Source organism: Alligator mississippiensis, chromosome 16 (genome assembly GCF_030867095.1).
Source record: "Alligator mississippiensis isolate rAllMis1 chromosome 16, rAllMis1, whole genome shotgun sequence".
Classification (NCBI taxonomy): Eukaryota; Metazoa; Chordata; order Crocodylia; family Alligatoridae; genus Alligator; species Alligator mississippiensis.
In genome coordinates, this window is record NC_081839.1 from 5,288,272 (window position 1) to 5,308,354 (window position 20,083).

Here is a 20,083-nt window from a genome sequence, read left to right on the forward strand (position 1 = left end):
TCCAGTATGATTTGAAAGGGAAGTTATGTATGAGAGTTAAACAAGATGTCAGTTCCTGCATCATGTTTGATCACCACAGTAAAACATTACATACATGTTATGAAAGAGGTCCTGAGGTTAAAGCCTTACTCATGAGAGACCTTTGCTATACAAAATGATGTTTGGTACATAAAACTTAAACCAGGGGTGTCAAATACACTAGATCAAGCTGAGGGTTTGGAGAGCAGCTGCACCCCTAAACTTCCAGTGACTACCACAGCAGGCCACATTTTTGACACTCCTGAACAAGGTGCTGTACAGGCAATATGGGAGGTGGCAAAGGCTCCCCATGCTTCCTGCCTGACCCAAGTCAGCATAAGGAGGCAGGATATAAACCTGCCAGCAGAAAAGTCAACCAGATACACTTAAAGTATTTGGGTTTCTGGAGGTGTAACAAGCCATCATGCAGTAGAGCAAGCGGCAATAGAATTCCTGTATACACACACCCAGTGACAGTGTAGCTGAAGAGCCAGTCAAGGGATGAAGGCAGGAGACAAAATACTTGAAGCCAAGCATTTTAGTAAAGTTGAGGAAACTGCTCAAATTGCCTACTTTTCTAAAAAGTACCTTTGCAGACAGGCAAGAACTGGGAGGGCTGCACTCTAGCAGAAAACCACACAAAATGGGATTCAAGGACTGGATGTTAAAAGCAGGAGAGTACAAACTGGAACTAAGGTATGCCTTATGTTCCCTATTACCAAGCCTTACTATAACTGGACCACAACATGTCAGAAACAAGCTATATACTGAGACACGATACAGAACAGTCAACCCTCTTTGCATTAAGTCAGACAAGATTATCCCAACGGTCCCTTCAAGTCTTAGTTTATGAAACTCACCTAGTTGAGTAGGAACAGGAAGATTAAATACAAATGATATCCAACACATCAACCAAAAGTTGCTTAGGGGACCAGAAACAAGCCCAACACTCTGGAAGTGAAGAGTGATGTTCACCACCACCATCAGTCTTTCCAATTAGAGCATGAACATAGCCTTTCTTTGAGGTGTGGACTTCACAGCAAATTCAGTATGTGCTGCAACTTCTCAAGTTTTTCTTTGAATGACAAGGACCAGCCAAACATGTAGACAACTTACCTTCTGGCATATGCCAGAAGGTACACCTTAGGATACAGCTACTTATCACTATGCACATAGTACAGTAAGCAAGGTTTTAAAATGAGACATTTGTAGGCAAGCATGTTTCACTCAGTTCTGAATGGAATTGTTAGCCAGTTTTGTAATTGGTATTGGCCTTTTCAGAAAGGCACGTGGGTGTCATCTCATATACATTCTCTTCCTGTCCCCAAACATCAGCCCCTGCTATTGTCCCTACAGGAAGGAAAACCAGAAAAGCCAGATAATGTGGGTAGCAAAAATTCAAATATAATTGTACATGTCATCATTTATGCCCCAAAGGCCAGGCTATACAGAATTATGAACAGAAGACTTACCATTGGCATTGCAGTAAGTTTACATATTTTAAAGATCCCACGCTAATTTTAGAGCATGAGTTAGATACCTTCCATACAAAAGTATCACAATTTCATAATGCTTTATTAAAGACAGATTAATATGCAATATTTTTTAGCTAAAAAACTACAACTAGAAAAATTTCAAGCTTCCATCTGGTCTGAAGCAGAACAAAGTGCTGTCTTCTCTTTACAAGAAATATTGAACAAGTATCTTGTCTTAAAGATACACAAAGTTTAAAAAGTTTCCTAAAAGATTTCTACATACATACAGGGAAGTTAGTAAGTATTACGTCTCAAACTGTGCTGGGTGGGCTGACTGCAGCGTCCTCCTGCGTGGGGCCAATTGCACCATCCAATTCCAAAGCCGTTTCAGTAACTGTGGATTTAGAATCTGTGAAGTACAAAAAGTAGGTTTTGCGCTTTCACTGAAACCATGCAATTTTCCTGCTGCTGCTACAATACATGTTCTCATGTTAGGGCACAGGCTTGCTCCCTGCAGAGTTTGCACTAGTCAAATACCTCCCCCTGCGTTGGCACTTGTTCAGAAAGAGTTGATTGCTCTAAGCCTACTTCCATCCAACTCCAGCTAAACCAAACTATGCATGGTTTAAGCCTAAAAACGACGGCCCACAAAGCTCTTTTCACTGCTTTAATCATGTGGATTTAAAGGAAATCCTATGTTAAGCCAGTTCAGCTGTTTGTTGAGGAAAATAAATAAACCTTCTGAACAGAAAGGCCAAAATTTCGAGCAGAGGAGGTTCCAGCCCAGAAGGTGTTCTGCTTTCAAGTTATTGCAAAGGCTCGCTGAGTGCATCTGCAAATTAAAAGCCAATTTTGTTTCAACTTGGAAAAAAATGTTTACATAATGTTGTCAATTAAGCATCAGAAGAGGAGAGGCTCACCCCAGCTGGCTGACAGGAGTCTTGGAGTGGGATGCTTATGCTGTCTATGGACTATGGAACTCAAGGAACATGCAGGTACCTCTTGCCTACCATTTGAAGTAGGGGTGCTCAATCCCCTCAAGACCACAGACCAAATCCAGCCCACAGACCTACAGCATCTGGCCTGTGGGGCTCCCCACAAGTCAGCAAAATTTGGCAGGGGAGCAGTGGTGATTAATACCGTGCCCCCTCCCCACTGCCAAATCACCAGACCTTGCATGTCTGGATCCAGTGCACAAGACTTGGCACCACCTATCTGGCCTATGGGGCAAAAAGACTGGGCACCAATTAGCTAAAGGAAAGCTCTCTGTCTGGCACTGTATGATGAGGCTCTATAGAGACAGTGTCACAAAAAACATCTCTATTGCAGAAACTGTCACAGGGGAACTTGAAGTTTGAACACTACAGGTGAGTTGGAGTGGCATTTCGAGCTGTTTGTGCCAAAATGATTGGTGAAACATTCTACGAAGATAACAATATTTAAAGCCCCACTGAGATGAAGGGAGTGGTTACACTTCCCATCCCTACTGTTCCAGTTGATAAACCAAACCACCCCTTGCACTATATCTTATCAAGGGCCAATACATGGGATCAGGTAATAACCAGGGTCTACTTTTCACATGGAGGAGTTTTAAAACTCACATGGTATGTGCGCAACACTTTACAAAGCCAGTTAGGTAAAGCTCCTGCTTGAGGAACGTACAACCATTTCAAGATATTCTGAAGTCACAGGGTTCAGGCATCTCTCGGCAAGCATTGCTCCTACAGCAACTCAAATTTATTGTTATGGCCAACATTCAGGCTTTAGATTAATTTGGTCTTTTAAAAATTATTCACATCTCTTCATAGAAATGCTTAGAAGAAGTGTATTTTAACTGCCAATAAAAGTGAGTGAGAGCTGACCAAGCAGCCAAAAGCAATTAAGTGCAGGGTGAGCTTATCCATGGCCACAGCCTCACTTAGTCCTGAACTTTTACTGGAGAATCAGGATCATCTCTTCCTCTAGGCATCGGAGTCTGACTATAATCCTTATAACTAGGCAAGACATTGAGCAGAGCAGTAAAAAGGGCCATCTCTGTACCCACAAGACAGGGGAAAGTGGGTGTGCTGATTTATGAAGTTACAGGAGTGCAGGCAGCTGTGCTGAGTCTAAGGACAGAAGAACAAAGCACAGAGTTGGACTCCTGAATCTGGGACAGAAGAGTAGAAACAGATCAGGGAAGGCAACAGCAATGAGGAGAGATGAAGTATTGTTCTGCACCACAACAGCAGGCATGAGAAAAACTAGATAGGAGGGGTGGGGAGCAGGGTGGGCAGTTAAACATCCTGTTCCCATTCTGTTTTGCTCCCTCCCCTGTAAGCAGAGGTCTGAAGTTGGCAGCTGTCAGAAGTCCCATTTCTCACCTTTGTTGGGCTGGATGTCCACAATCATGCAGTCATCCTCTTCCTCCTCTTCCTCGGTGTCTGCCTGGAATCCATCCATTTCCACAGCTTCAGCCTTTAAACAAGTCAAGCAGCTCCATCAGAGGCAGTACCAACCAAGTGGCCAGCGACTTTAACAAGCAAATGACTGAATGAACTCTTCAGTGGAATAACAGTGCAGAGAGCAGTTACAGCCTGTCCATGCAAAGCATTTCTTATACTATGTTCAGGCTATCCCACCAGGGCAAAAAAGGCAGGGGCGTTTCCACCGAGAGGAGGTGGAATTTTGCTTCGGACAAAAGACCGGGCCCTTTGATAAAAGTCAATGTCTATAAAGGAACGTGCAGCAGGAAACCTGCCAAGTTACTGTTCCTAAAGACTGTTCGTTAAACAAAGTGTGGGCTATATTAATGACTTTGTGCAAGGGACAAATGGAATGTTCTCCCTTGGCTGAGATCCAAGCCCAAGCTTTGCCTGACATTTCTTTTTTTTTTTTTTTTTCCTCCTTCAATAGGGCTTTTTTTTTTGCTATTAAGGCTTTGAACAAGCATAGATAGCTTCCAGCTTTAAAAGGGGAGAGACCACTCAGGAGCACTACAGGTGTTGCAACAGTTACATTCATCTGCTCCTGCAGCAATACAGAGGAGCTAAACTGCTGAAAAACCTTAAATCGTGGAGGAAAGAGGGGTTTGCTATACTTCAGCCTCAAAAGCATAGGATGTTAACTATCACATTGTAACAGCTTATATCCCAGTCTTTTGCTACTGATGCAATTATTACATCTTTCTATACCAAGAGGGACTGTCACTTTGAAAGTCACTATTTTCCTGCTAGTTTCTCCCCTTTCAGAGGCAATATATGGAATATTTAAAAAAAAAAAATTATTTAGGTCTAAATGATTTTCCTTGGATTGAAGAACAGTGATGGGGGCTCAGTGTTGACTGCTGCTTTCATCTAAGCAGAGCATCAGAAATGAATTAAAGGAACTGAGGGACGTCACACCTACCCAGGGTAAATGACTTCTGTTAGAAGGTCATCAGAAAAAATAAATTAATGTAGATTCTTGGGTAGGCTCTTCCCACGATCAGATTAGCAATCTCGGGTTAGGATAGAGTTTAGTTAGTTTTAAATTCTACTGTCCTTCATTAAAATTTAAATGCATTCCTCTCCAATCAGTGAATCAATGCTTATGGAAACAAACAATATGATTTGGTCTTCAAGCTGAGCAAGAGCTGCCCACTGCTCTCAAGAGGAGCAACAGCAGCTGGAAGAGAATGCCAGATGTTATGCTGTCAGAAGGAAGACCCATCAATTAAAGAGCTGGCCTGGCTGCTTTCACCCAACAATCTATTTTTGATCCTTCCACAAGCACCAGGTCTGTGGAGGGGAGGAACAATGAGAGGCTAGTAGCCACAGGGAACAAGTTTGCTTGCACGAGTGCTTTAAAGCAGCAGTGCTCGACCTCAAGCCTGCAGAGATCCCCACAAGTCTGGAAATCTGGTGGCTGAGCTGGCGTGCACAGTCACACTCACAACCTGACCCCATGCATAAGATCCAGCCTCTGGTCCAGCCCCACACCACTCATCCAGCCCATGGGGCCAGAACATTGAGCATCATAGCGTTAAAGATGTCTTTCTGAAAGCTTTCAGCACCTTGTCCTCAACTGCACTGCACCTCCATGGTGAAGTCTGACTTCAAGCAGTTGCCCTTCAAAGCCCCCAGGGCTTCCGAGTGACGTGACCGTGTACTAATGACACTGATTACCAAGCCCCTGGTTTTAGCATTTCTCATGCAGAAGAGTTGCACATCATAATTGACTCCTTGAGCAAAAGCAAAGCAAAAGGTTTAGGCCCTGCCCCTATGCAGCATACAGACTAATAAAACTGCCAGGCAGAACTCTATGGGAAGGAAGAGCTTCAGAGCAAGCTGCCATGCCCAGCAGCTGCTGCTCAGAACAACTTCAAACGGATAAAAGGAAAAGCCAAAAGGAAGGTGGAAAGAAGCAGGCAGGTACGGAGACTGTCACCGCTTCTCTGAGCCTGGCATCAGCGAGTCAAGTAAGGTATGCAGTTTGCTGAACAAGGGTTTTCAGTTCACACCCAGTTCCAGTGTTCAGGTTAAGGCAAGTAACTCAAAACTGAGCACAAAGACACTGGTCCCCTCTTCACCATCCCAGATTCACATTTTGGCAGGTGGGAACATCCTGAAAAGTACAATGCAGTTAAAAGCCCCTATTGTAGCTTTCATGAACACTTGATTGCTTCCAGCTTATGAACAGACAACACCTGGAACGGATTTAACTTTTCACTAACACTAAGAACAACACACTGACTAAAGTTCTCATTAGAACTTGCAATTAACACTGAGAAGCAGGGAGAGAGCAGCCCAAGGAAACCTAACGCTGTTCAGTCTCGTTTCATCATGCATTTGAAGCCTGTAACTTTTACTAGGTCAGCTACCCTGTTGTTTGTTTTATTACGTAGTTTATAAAAAAGCTAGGAATGTGTATCATGCATGCTGCAACAGACACAAGGTCAAAACCTGGGAGTCAAGTCACAGTCAAGGATAGATATTTTGAAGCGATATGTGCATGCAAAATAACATGCATACAGAATGAACGCTGCAGCATGGCAAGGGCAGGTCAGGAAATGCTCCTGGATTAGATATGATCATAATTTAAATGGACAGGCCAAGCAACTCATAGTAGGGTGGAGCTTTTTCATGCATCAGCTGCTCCACAGTAACTACCTACATGCACCCTCCCACATTCAGCAGCCTACCCCACTGTACACAAGGGCTAAGACTGTGCAGAGATGTAGCTACCGAAGGGCAGCTGATGTAGGATAAAGCCCTGCCCACTTTTACTCCTATAGTAAGTTGCTCTTATGCTTCACATCCAAGGGAAAGAGAAAGTCATTGACATTTCCAGACTGTCTATACAAACACTTTGAAGAAGCAACCCACCTCTTTGGATGCATACGTCAGTACCTCCCCCCAACCAATCTTTTTATTATTATTATTATTATTATTACATATTGTATTAAGCTGTTGTACAAGCACTAGTTCATTCATGCCAGCAATCCTTTATGCAAATCTGACACACCGAGGTCTATCACGAGTCAAGATCAGTATTTTAAGTTGTGGTTCGTTCTCTTTCCCTTCTTGATACATAAAAGGTACCTGCACAAACTTACCTGTTCTGCATCCCTAGGTCTTTTCATGAACTTGGTGATGGACATGCTTCCTGTGGACTTCCTCTTTGTCGAAACGAGGGTGGTTTGCATCACTGCCATTCCTTGCGTGCTGGAACCATCCTCCTTGGCTGCAGATGGGACTTGTGTGGTGTAGTTCCACCGACACGGGACAGGGAGATGTTCTTGATCAAAGCTCTTCAGCACTTCTGAGTAGACATACCAACACATCCTGTACTCGGGTCTCTTCTCATACACAGAGTTCTCGGAAATAATTCGTTTTAGCCTAGCTTTGGAAGGGATGGCATTGTCCTCATTGACAGGAGTTTGCGGGCGAGAGCTGTTGGGGCTGGCAGGAGTAGTGTCACTGCCATCTGTGGTTGCTTCATTGAACAGACCTTGGCGGCAGCATTCCTGGAATTCCTGGATGATCACTTTACTCCCATTTACATTTCCATGGAGCAGTGGAAGCAGCTGTCTCAGAACTGAAAACAAGAGATAATTGCAAGCATGTTACTGCCTGTGGGCCAAAGCTCAGGGTAAACAAGGTGCATCAGAATATGTCAAACTAAGTGGTCTTTAACACAGAGGCCATTTGGGAAGAGAACCTAGGAGTTCAAATTCATCTGCTATTCTTAAGCCTTCCCCCTATTTTCATGAGCTCCTCCCCATCCTTTTGTGGCTAATAAGTTCTGCTAGTCAGCATTAACATATCTGCAGTCAAACTTCATCCCGACTCCATTGAACAGCATATTGCAATTACGAACACGTGCACAAGCGTCTACGTCTATATATGGGGGCAGGTAAGGGGGGAGAACGACTGCTTTCATATTCTACAATGTAATCCTGAAAACACTTGTGATTTCAGACCTATTGTAACTACTCATCCTAAATTTAAAACAACAATTTATGATCTGTAAGTGAGGCACTCTCTCAGAGAAGGCCTACAAGTCCACTGCTGAAGTGGAGAACACAGCTCTTCCCAGTCTTACTTTGCTGGTCTTTCGTCCTTTTTTTGCTAGTTTTCTGTGTCTGCAGCTCTTCGTCTGCAACAGGTAGTTCCAGGATGCAAGCTGTGAACTGCTGAAGCACCTTTAGGTCTGCATTTGTACTGCAGCCATTCTGTTCATTTTCCCAAAGGCAACCAATCTTCACAGGCTGAAGGACCCGGAGCCTCTTCCCCTTGGCCAGCAACTCATCCCATTCCTTCGCTTTCAGCTTTTGACGAACCTTCTGATTCTCTGGATCACACTCCTGAAAGTCAAGTTAAACCACATACATGCTCATACACTAATTCTAGGAAAACTGAATAAGCTTTAGCTCTATACTAGAGATACTACAACCATGGCCTACATAGCTGTATTATTCAGCCCACGGAGCTCCCTGTGTGTCCAGAAAATTAATGGTTGGAAAGCAGTAGCAGCATTAGTTGCCACTTTCCTACTGCCAAATTTCCAGCAATGTGCAGAGCCCTGCAGACCAGATAACGTGGTCCTGCATGTGGGATTGGGCCAGCAGACCAACACCACACCTCTCATCTGGCCTGTGTAGCCATAAGGCTGGGTGCCACTGCTTTATACCATTCTCTATAAAAACGTCATTACTACTCTGTGATAAATGGACAACAATGCACTAAATATCTAGTTCCAAGAGATCTTTAAATATCACAGGACTAGAACAAAGGTCAGTGTTCCCAAGCTACCTCATTGTAGAACATTTCCCAGTATGTTCCACCCCAACCCTCCTAAGACCCCACAACTACAGCATTTAAATGGTTATTTATCAGCTGCCTGTCTCAGCCTTCCCCTACCAGTTAGAAAAGTCAGATTAGGGTTTTCACTCCAAGGGGGTGGCACATTTTATCTGAAAAGAACTACCCATACAAGCTTACTTTTCCATGTCTGGTTATTTCTAACATGTCCCAAGTTTCCTGGGCATGCAGTTAAAATAGCACCATTACATTTCTCTACTGTATTCAGATGCATTTCAAACCACTCCTCTATTTACTATTGTGTGCAAATTCTTATTGGAAGCAAAACAAATAAACTTACACTTCTCATAGCTAACCCCCTTCCCCATTTAACCCTCATCTACACCATTCACCACTAAGCAAGAAATTTCTTCAATTTTAATATAGGCAGTACACACTGAAGTCTGATCAACTTGTTCCTATAAAGTGTGATGTGTGGAAAAGAGACTCTACATTACATCTGTCATATGTTGGATTTTTTCCTGACCTGAACAAAAAAAAAAAAAATGCTGCATTATGTTCTTATTTGGTAGTACAGAAAAACTACTATGCTAACTGATGGTCTTACTAGCATACTCAAACTATACATTTCATTTCTGCTATTTGTTGACTAGGTAAGCAGAAAGATCCCATACAGAGCACATTGTATTTTCTCTAAGTAGCTAAGCATGAAATTCACCCCACAAGTCAGAACTCTAAAGGTAGCATGGCCACAACTGTAGTTTTCTGTAAGGAGTGCTATAACATAGTATAGTCAAGGAAGTTGGATTAAACGTCTTTGGGAATCACTTACTTCTGTCACTCCTTCATCCTCAGATAAGTACCCATGGGGTACAAAAAACCCATCATCATCATCTTCATCTTCTCCCTCTTCCTCATCATCCTGAAAAGGAAGTTGACTTTATTAGAAGTTGCACATAAAAGGATCAAGGAAATCTTGAAGAGCAGCAAAAACTCTGACCCAAATTATGTCAACAGGAGTATCATTTGCCTGATCCGAGACTACCAAAGCCTCAGTCTCTGCAGTTGTGGAAATTAAAACAAACACACCCAAAACAGACAAACAAAAAACCCCCAAGAAGACTGGCTAGCATGGGAATTCTTACTTCTTCACTGTGTGAGAGAGATTCTCCTGGTTCCTCCTCTTCCCATTCTTCATCACTATCTACCTCATAATCCAGTAGTTTCTGTAACAAGAAATGCCCATGTCACCCCTCAATAGTCAGGGAGCAAGGCAAGTGTTCGTACTATATTTTTGAAAACACGAGCAGCAAAAAGGAAAAGATGACTTATCTAAAATGCACAAGAAGGTACAGATACTTGAACAGAGTCTACCTTGAGAACTGAAAAGGGAATCTATGCCATACTGCTTGTGAAATGCTTACAGTGTCCTTTGACCAGGGGTTCCTAGAATGGATAACAGTGGTCTTCTTGTTCCATGTGCCCCAGTATGCAGGTCGGTGATTCTCACAGAACTGTAGTAGTTTCATCCTGCCAAATTTCTTCCTTTCAGGAACAGTGTCCATTTGGCAGCTCTCTACCACCACCACATCACTGTTGAAATAAATATGCCTTCAGTGGTCATATCATAATCCACAACAGCTCAGAGAAGCACAAGACCTTTAACTCAGCAATTTTAAACCATTCTAAGAAGTCTGGATTAACTGGACAACACTAGCTGCTTACAAGGACAAAGCTATCTGGTGCAGTTATTCAGTAAAAAGGATGGCCCAGTCTGGGTGAGGTAGTTAAAAACAAAGGATAAATTAACAGCAATTTTTTTTTTTTTTCAATCCACATTATTTATATGGGCCATACTCCAGACAAGCTCTCATCCTACACTGGATACTACTGAAGTGTGAGAGTTCCTGTGGAGAAGGATTTGGGAGCTTGTGGAATCAAGGAAATTTAGATAACAATATATTGCTTCCTAGGGTGATTAAATCTCACACAAAACTGACTAACATTAAAAAAAAAAAAAAATCTGCACTTTTCTGTAATCCACAATAGTGTTACAAACCATTCCCCAACACTGGTTTCAAAGCCAATATGACTATGAAACGCAGACTAACCTGTTAAATGTGTCAGCATTGCTGTTATTGATAAAGGTAGGGTTACTTTTAAGTGGCTTGCGACACTTCAGTTCTTTGAAGAAACAGACATCACTATTCGGTGTTTTCAGGAGCTGATCCAATTGATCTAAAACCTCTTGCTCGAGGATAACACGACTGAGGGGGGCAAGAGCCATGTTCTCCTTAATTTCAAAGGGAGCAAATTTCCCACAGGAGCCAGCAAGGGTCTGAAATGAAAGCGAGTTCAGGAACATTCAAATGTGAATATATGAAATGCCTAACAAGCCACAAACCCACCCTATTCGGGATACAGAGCAAATGCTAAATCGAATATGTAATCATTTCACTAGATGCCTGAAATATGAATTCACAAACAGGAAATACAACAGATGTTTTCAAGAAAATTCAAGTCTTGTAATCACTCTGTAAGTGGCTAGTAGTTGAGAGAAATGGATTTCAAACATAGTGAGCCTACGTGGTCACCACTATAAATAGATGCCAACTCTGTTCCTCTTACATTTTGGTTTAGATTACCCATGAAATAGAGAAACATAGCACATATCTAGCAGTATATCTCACCTTAGGAGCTTGTGGTGTCTTTGGTTTCTGAAAGAATCTGGTAATTTCTGCTTTCTGTGCATTAATGCGCTAGAATTAGAGTTAAAATACAAAGTAATGAATATAAAGTCCTAGGATCCAGTCTTATTTCACTGAGCTAAAGTGAAACCCATCTTAATATCCAAAATAAGGTAAGGTACGAAGGTTTGGTCATTTACCCAGTCCCTGCAATGCAGTCAAAACACAATCAAAATGTCATTTATTTCTATGAAGAATGTAGCATGAATGAGGACACCAACATAACAATTAACAAAATCAATGAGGTTACTACTATTCACCTTGCCCTGTGCTGGAATCACATCTCCTGTGACATTCATGGATGACTGAGGATAACAGGCTTAGAAAGGGCATCATAGTAATGAAAAACACTAGCTGACTGCTGTAGCATAACTTAGGAAGGAAGAGCAAGACTCCAAAATGAGGCTAGAGAAATTTACCTTTTCTTCCTCTTTTAACCGTTTCTCCTCTTCTTTCTTCCTTTTTTCTTCAAGTTTTGCCCTTTTAAGATAAAGATTCATTTTAAGGAATTGGCACGAATCAACAAAGCAAAGTTAATTATCAGTACTTTGGTAGAGTCAATGAGCTCAAGTCATGCACTACTGTAGGTACTGTACGAACAAAACAAAGACAACCCATTCATTTAAAACAAGACTAATCAATTTATGCAATAAAAAGGTGCATCATGCCTTCTACAGTGGATATTTATTTGCTGAGCCATGTCTATGCTAATAGCAAGACAGTTTTCAACTGTCTCCAACATCAGGAAGAAGCATTTATGACTGGAACATAAACGTTTTTTTTAGTAGCTAGAGGGCCAACATCCAGAGAAATTCACAACCAAATTAAAATGCGTACAGCCTTGCCATGAAAAGAAAACTCATGGAAGCTGAAAAGAAGTTTCATGTTATTTCAAACTAAGATATCACCTTATAGCCCATTTATGAAAAGAAAAAGCTCTTAGGACTAGAGAATGGTACACACAGTTTAACTGTTTTTCACTGTACTGATCTAGAAACCAATATGGGTAACTCCCTAGCACAGACACAGGGCATGGACACACGCACATTTGTTTCATCCAGTTGATGTGGTTTTGCTACATTTGTATTGAAGCGTTCACCTTTTCAAAACCGCTCCAAATGTGTGTGCGTGCGTGTGTGTGTAGCTCAATTCCATCATTTATAAAAGCAAAGCCACGTACTCTAAAGCTTCCTGCCTCTCCTTGCGTTTTTCTTCCTTCACTCTTAACTTCTCAGCTTTTTCCTTTTCTTCTTTTTCCTTTTTCTCTCGCCTTTCTTTCTCTTTCAGCTCTTTCTCTTCCTCCTTCTTTTTCTTTGCCTCCTCTTTGGCCCGTTCTTTTGCAGCTTTTGCCTCTTCTTTCAGCCTCCCTTTTTCCTCCCTTTCTGCTTGCAACTTTTGCAGTTTGTCTGCACGTTCTTGATCCTAGTTACCAAATACAGTTCAGTAAGCAGCGTTTTAACTGACATTACGTATCATTAGAGAGGTGCACAAATTTGTGCAAATAGACCATAGCGCAGGGTCTAGCATTGAGTGGCTGGCATATGGCAATGGTGTCATCTCATGTTATTTCAGAGCACAAAGATCATCAGAGGACCTATTCATTCTGGTTAATGGTGGCTCTGGCTAACCCAAATATTCATTGATTCTGGTTCTCAAGGGATCACCAGCCCCTGTAATGAGGCACAACTTCTCTCCTGGCTGTTTCTCCCTGCCCCCATTATGGGAAGTCATTTGTTGACCTAGCTCTGATTCTTTTCAGGATCCTGAGAAGGATGTTTGTGTTCTATTTTGCTAAATGTTTCAGTTATTACATTTGTTGATAAACATTCAAGTTTGGAAAAACAGCCAGGAGAAAGACTGTTTTCTGAGTTGGATTAGGTTAGTTTTCAAAATATTTCCTGGGAAACAGCATGGAATGCAGTCCATAAAAGGGCCTCAGCTATTCTTAAAGCCATTCCCAGTAAGAAAACCCACTTAGAGAAATATATATATATATTTCTCTTTCTCTCTTGGATATCTAGATAGCAGTTTGAGGGAGACCCATTTTACTTAAGAACACAACAGCTGCCATACCATTTGCATTATGCAACTGGTTTATTTCTTATGCAACTTGAAGTATTGCTATCTATGAAGTATCATAGATTCATAGATGCTAGGGTCAGAAGGAACCTCAACAGATCATCAAGTCCGACACCCTGCCTAGGCAGGAAAGAGTGCTGGGGTCAGATGACCCCAGCCAGATGCCTATCCAATGTAGGCACTTGTGTGTTAGTTCATGTCAAGTAATTTGACAGTGTAGGTTGCTATGCCCCTAAGGCAATGTTACAACACCAATAATACCCCGAGACTTGACCTATTTTCTCAACTGCAGGGCCTATGCAATATCTTCAAGAACTTGGCATGCTTAGCAGAATGAAAGAGCCCCCCCCAAAATAACTCCTTTGAACACGTAAGTTGCTACACCTGGAATCTAAGGAAACTTGTGCTCAGACATACAAATACCCCCTGTTGTCAATATGCAGCCTCTAACTATTTCATATTTCTGTCCCCCTGGAATTCTTCCATTTTCATTGGTAAAAAGAACCAGGAAGAGAAATGTTAAGAAGTGGACCAAAAGGAAATGCAAAGGGCTTTGCTTATTATTAAAGGCAAAAGCACAGCAGGTAAACTTTCTATGTCAGTGAAAATGCCTTACTCTTTGCAATCTTAGCTTCTCCTTCTCCGCAGAACTTCTGTGACATTTCTGAGAGACCTGAAATAGAAGGCACAGATGATCTTTTACTATATCTCATTATTTGTACCCAAATTATTAGCAGTTATTCCATGAAAGTTTGCTTATGAAACAGTTTGCTTGTGTCAGCAAGTGGATGGCACAAATATTCCTAAAATTCAGGGTCACGTTCCAACTTTGTTCTTAAACCAGCAGAGCAGACTGCCCATTATTTTTCTTCAATTTGCTATAAAATTCCTATTCTGTATTACTAAGCTCTGGCCTTTAACTTGAACACACTCCTGCAAAGTACTCTGCCCCACAATATATTTAGCAATACAAGATAGGCTTGTATTTATATATGTGCGCTTGCAAGCACAAGTCAAAGCCACTGCAGATCATATACATAACTAATACATAACAAGGGGAATTCTAGTCATAGCAAAAACACTTCCTATAGACTGCAAGTGTTTTGATGCAGCATACCATGATTTTTGCTGTGATGTTGAAGCTTCAGTACCCAAATAAAAGGAATGTCATGAACGAGTCTGAGAACTGAAGGACAGTTCCTCTTGCTCCTCACCTTCCACCAACAGTACATCATAAGTTGTTTTTTTTTACAGACCTTTTTCTTGTTCGTGTAACGGCTACTGGCTGAAGCCTGCAAAACAGGCTTCTTCAGACTACGTAGAAAAATCACATACATGTTTTAGGTTGTTGGTTGTAGCTGTGTTGCTCTAAGGACATGGGCAGACAAGATTCTGTGGGTACACGTGATCTTTTATCAGACCGACTAAATAGCTGGAAAAATTGTTCTTTGCAAGCTTTCGGGCATAAATGCCCTTCTTCAGGCATAGGAAAAAAGTGTCCCCCTATGCCTGACTTTCCCTATGCCTGAAGAAGGGTAAAGGCGTTTGTGCCTGAAAGCTTGCAAAGAACATTTTTTCCAACAATTTAGTTGGTCTGATAAAAGATATCACATCTGCCCAAAACACCCTGTCTACATAGGACATGTGGAATATAGTACCGAAGACTGGAATTCATCTTACTGAAGGTACTATTAGCTTGCTTGTAGTGTTTTATGCATTAACATCAGCTTTGGCAAATCTATTTTCTCAGTTGATCTGTTTCAATATGAATCAAGTAGTACAAGTAAGTTTTACTCATTTGAAGAGTTCATTGAACTCCAGATGCCTGCTCCATGACAGATGTTCAATCAGTACAAGCAAACATTAACACATGCTCTGTTTGATGTACAAAAGGATGCATATCTTGCCACAAGGAGTGTTAGTTCTACAAACAGCATTTTATACTTTGAACTTAGTTAAAGGAACCAGGGCAGAAGTGACACGCTTGCTGCATTGAAGAGGTGCCATTAAATTCACACACCAATGATACAACATTCCACCTTGCTTTGAAAAACGTAGCACTACATCTTTCATATTTGAAGTGTAACAGACATGTTTCAGTACTGGAGAGCAGCATGCTGTCAATTCAAGGATCGAGACTATGAACTGTACCCATTAATTCTTCTTTCTTCACCAATGGCACAAACCATCCATTTAACAGAAGGAAGAGATCCACCGTGTCAGGCAACGCAAACCTCCACCAATGTAGAATGGCTCTCTCAATACAACTGAATGCTTTCTCCCACCCACAGATGATAAAGCGATGGAATTTCTGTGATGTGCTTTGGGCAATTATTTCACAGCCCAATAGGATTTTTTGCCGATATTGCATGATGGAGTTTTTCAATTCCATCATATCATTCTTCTTATCCCCCTTTGTACTCTGCCCTCCACAATTTCACTCCCATTCAGAAAGTACACTCCATTTACACTAGGCTGCCCCTTCCTTATGTAATCTTTCTTCCTAGGGAAGTTTCCTTCAACCCTGAACTCCTTAAACTCTTCCTATGTAAGAAATCTGACAGAAAAAGCTGAGCGAATATGCATGCCAGACAGCTTGTCCTGCTTCTGTGCTAAGAGTTGCAGGATCCAAAGCACAGTTACAAGGCCTGTTCTAGTTTAACACAGTCTTAAGCATCAGGCCTTTGTGCTTCATGCAGGAGAAACTCCCACTTTACATCTCATTTGGTAGGTTCCAGAAAAGCCTATTCACATCTGAATCCTGTTCAAGCCATTTGATTAATTGTTTCAGTCTTACAAGCACAGATGGCAGTCTCAAAAAACCCAAAGCTTCCCTTTCAATGTAGCGCCAGAATGCACGATGCTTCGAGGGATCTAGCACTAGAACAGAAGTCATATAAAAAAATTAATTAATGAGTTCTTAAAAATAAATCTATACAAACCTTGTAGTAGAAGTTTAGAATTAGCTTAGGTGTGTATTTACTATTTTATTCTACTTATGGTACCAGATGGCCAAGTATACCATGTGACCCAAGTAGCTTTGTATTGCTGCTTTAGGAAAAGAGTCAGGCAAGGGATAACTATTGGCCATGTTCAGATGGTGTATACTTTAACAAGATGGCTGACAGCAGGAGAGATTTGCACACCAATTTTAAGAGGCTTATGTAAAGGTTTTCACCTACCCCGTCTCTCACTGCCACCTACAGCATAAGGGATTTTACAGCTACCTGGGTCATATATCAAAATAACACTTACAATTAGTGCGTGGTTGTCTATCCCTCAGACAGAATGCAGGGGAAAGATGCACCTTATAACACTAACATAAATCAGAGATACATAAGTTTCTGTAAGCCTGAGCTCACTTCGTCAGATTCTCTGAGGCTCAAGCAGTTTGCATATAGAAATTACTTTTGAACATATTTGTATGTACCTGTAGACAATAACATCCAATGAGTTCCCATTTTTAAGCTGAAAGTCTTACTGTTGTGAGTAAACTTGGAAATAATTCATACAATCTCCATACAGGAACATGAGATTCTACAGCATCACATAACACCTTACCACACTGTTCTCCCACACTCTATGTCCTAACGTAGTAAGTCATAAGGCAGGTATCTTATGATAGAGCTAATCTATGACAACAGGATGTACTGCTGGAAATATATTTATATTGTGCATATTAATGAGTACTTTTAAAAACAGAAAAAAGGCCAACTCTTCAGCTAAAAATTGCACTTAAAAAAAAAGAAGTCAAGGAGGCAATCATATCTTGGCTGCAAATTTCACCCATAAAAAGATTAATCGGTTTTATATCATTTCCTTTGCCAATATTTTTTAGAAACAAAGGTATTGAAAAAATTATTAGTTTTAGTTGCAGATGAGAGGTCTTGCTGGCTACACGCAAATAAAACAAAGAGACCAACCTTCCGAACAGGCGTTGAAGCTAAGGGACTAGTATCGCTCTTGTTCTCTAGGGCAGGATGAACCTCAGGTGAGCTGATAGAAGAGGGGGAGCTTAGTGAGGAAAGGGTAAGTACAGAGTTTCTTTCAGGAGAAGAAGATTCCATTGTTTCACTTTCTGACATCATACTTCCTTCTAAAGATGCAACTTGGGGTGACCTTGCAGTCATGATATCCTCTAGGACTACAACAGGCATCTTTCTCCCCAGTATGATCCCCTTGAGTTCACTCTCATTGACCCTCTTATTTTCTAAATCATTACACTGTGTATTTGATAATTCAGAACAAGATTTGGTTGCATCCGTCAAGTCTTCGTCCTTATTTGCTGTAGCTTCACATAGCGAGTTGGTGTCCATTGAAGCATCCACTCGGGTATTCTGAAGGGGTTTTAATGGACTTAACTGGTCTGTATCTTTTTCTAAGATCCCATTAGCTGTTTTTATAGATGAAGATGCTGCTAAATTTAATTTACCGTGGTCAATTTCATCACTTAGTCTGTGGTCAGTGTCCTCTGTCAAGTCAATTACAAGTACAGTTTCACTTGTGTTACTCTTTGTGCTTTTCTGTATAAAGTTATCTAATGGACCCTTTCCATTAACCAGTTTTGGAGCAAAATGCATTTCAGGATCCAACTGGCAGTCATTCTCCACATTGTCCATGGAAGTGTGGGACGTATCTAGAGAAGAGTCGTTACTTTGTCCAAAAACGTTTTGCGAGCTTTTAGTTTTCTTGACTTCCAAGTCGGCATCATACTTCTCCTTTGGTACTGGATTCAAACGCTTGAAAGGCAACCGAGCTGAAACAGTAAGATTTCACTATTTAAGTAAAGCCGTACAAAAATCAGCAGAGGGAAATTAGCCATTAAGTTACTTAATGAGTTCTTCAAAAAGCAAGAAAACCTAGTGCAGACTAGCAAAGAATATGTTATGCACCCAAGCATGATACATTTAGCAAACCTTACTACATCTGAGGCATTAAAAAAGCAAGTTGTTGGGTGACAGGTGGGAGGGGAGAGGGGAAAAAAAAAAAAATCACCCTTCTTTCATAAGCTTACCTTGCACTAGTTTTCTTGTGGGAACAACTGGCTTGTCTCTGCATTCCATAGCTGCAAGACAAAAGAGCAGATAAACAGCTGCCCGGTTATGTTTAACTCTATTTTCAACAGGCGTTCAGGACATAATTAATAAACTGATATTTAGTGCTGTCATCGCTGGGTACATTATGCAAAATGAGCATTTCCTACTAAACAGAGAAACAAACAAACAAACAAAAAAAGGATTTCCTTAGCCTAATCGCACTTTTATTAACGTAGAGACATAGTTAGCCGCGTTGGTCTGTAGTCAGACAGACGGCAGGGGAGAACTGCACCTTTCACGCTAACCAGGACAGAGATGCACGTAGCACATGCTTTCCTGGACTAAAGCATCCGACGAAGCGAGCTTCAGCAAACGAAAGCTTGTGCTAGACGCATCCATCCGTCCATCCATCCGCTCCGCTGAGTCGATACGGCGCAAGTCTTCTCTGCTCGCTGCTCTCGGCAATGGAGAGCGGGGAGGGACAACCAGCAGCACACGTGTGACAAGCGCCCCGGACCGGGGCGGCGACAGGCAGCCCAGGAGCAGCGAGAGGAGCCCCAGATCAGGCAGAGGAAGAACAGGAGCAGAGCAGCAGATCAACCAGGGGAGCCCGGGGCACAGCGCAGAGCAGATCAGGTAAGGAAGTAAAGGACACGGAAGAGGCGGCAGCAGCACGGCGGAGCAGAAAGCAGAGCAGCAGATCAGGTGGGGAAGCACAGGGCAGGGAGCAGAGCAGCAAATCAGGCAGGGGAGATGGGGGGGACACAGAGCAGATGAGATCATGGGGCAGGGAGCAGAAAGCTGAGCAGCAGAGCAGGCAGGGGAGCACAGGCCAGGGGGCAGAGCACGCAAGGGAGCAGAAAGCAGAGCAGCAGATCAGACAGGGGAGTAAGGGACGAGGAGCAAGCAGCAGCGCAATAGATCAGGCAGGGGAGCACGGGGCAGGGAGCAGAAAGCAGAGCGGGAGATGAGGACCGGGGCAGGGAGCAGGGAGGCAGCGGAGCGGCAAATCGGGCGCGGAGGAGGCTCCATCCCCCCTCCCCACCGGCTCCTTTACGCGCCGAGCGCGGAGGCCCCGTCCCAGCGCGGCGCCCCGGGCCGTACCTGCCATGCGGCGGAGCGGCCCCGCTCCCTCAGGCCCGACCCCCCCGCGGCCGCAGCGACCGGGGCGCGCCCGCCTCTCCCGCTCGTATTTGGCGGGAGCCTCGGCGGCCCCAGGCTCCACGCCGCCGATTGGCCCGGAGCCCCCACGTGACCCGGGATCCCGCGAAGCCTCGCGAGAGCAAAACAAACCCCACCCGCTCCTTTCAGCCCTACTTCCCGCCCCCACCCAGATCTCCCCGGCGTTCCTATTGGCTGGAGGCGAAGGCTGCTTCCTATTGGTGCAAGGGGCTGCCACCAGGACACGCGGCCGCTGTGATTGACTGTGGGGCAGCTGGAGGTGG

The 20,083-nt window shown here is 42.7% G+C and overlaps 1 protein-coding gene across 1 annotated transcript; it reads right to left on the reverse strand.

The window, feature by feature from the left end:
* Positions 1-1,400: 1,400 nt before the first annotated feature.
* Positions 1,401-19,872, reverse strand: CHAF1A (chromatin assembly factor 1 subunit A). Its single transcript, XM_006278668.4, has 15 exons — positions 19,743-19,872; positions 18,617-18,667; positions 17,526-18,358; positions 14,219-14,275; positions 12,704-12,945; positions 11,943-12,003; positions 11,467-11,535; positions 10,888-11,114; positions 10,201-10,369; positions 9,922-10,002; positions 9,609-9,698; positions 8,058-8,319; positions 7,069-7,550; positions 3,857-3,950; positions 1,401-1,902 (listed from the first exon to the last, which is right to left on the reverse strand). The coding sequence occupies exons 1-15, from the start codon at positions 19,747-19,749 to the stop codon at positions 1,805-1,807; spliced, it is 2,823 nt and encodes a 940-aa protein (XP_006278730.1). The 5' UTR covers positions 19,750-19,872; the 3' UTR covers positions 1,401-1,804.
* Positions 19,873-20,083: the final 211 nt, after the last annotated feature.

Coding starts and splice junctions, on each gene's coding strand:
- CHAF1A (XM_006278668.4), bottom strand. Junction 10,370..10,887: donor AATGCTGACACATTTAACAG/GTTAGTCTGCGT, acceptor TTATTTCAACAG/TGATGTGGTGGTGGTAGAGA. Junction 1,903..3,856: donor GGACATCCAGCCCAACAAAG/GTGAGAAATGGG, acceptor TGTACTTCACAG/ATTCTAAATCCACAGTTACT.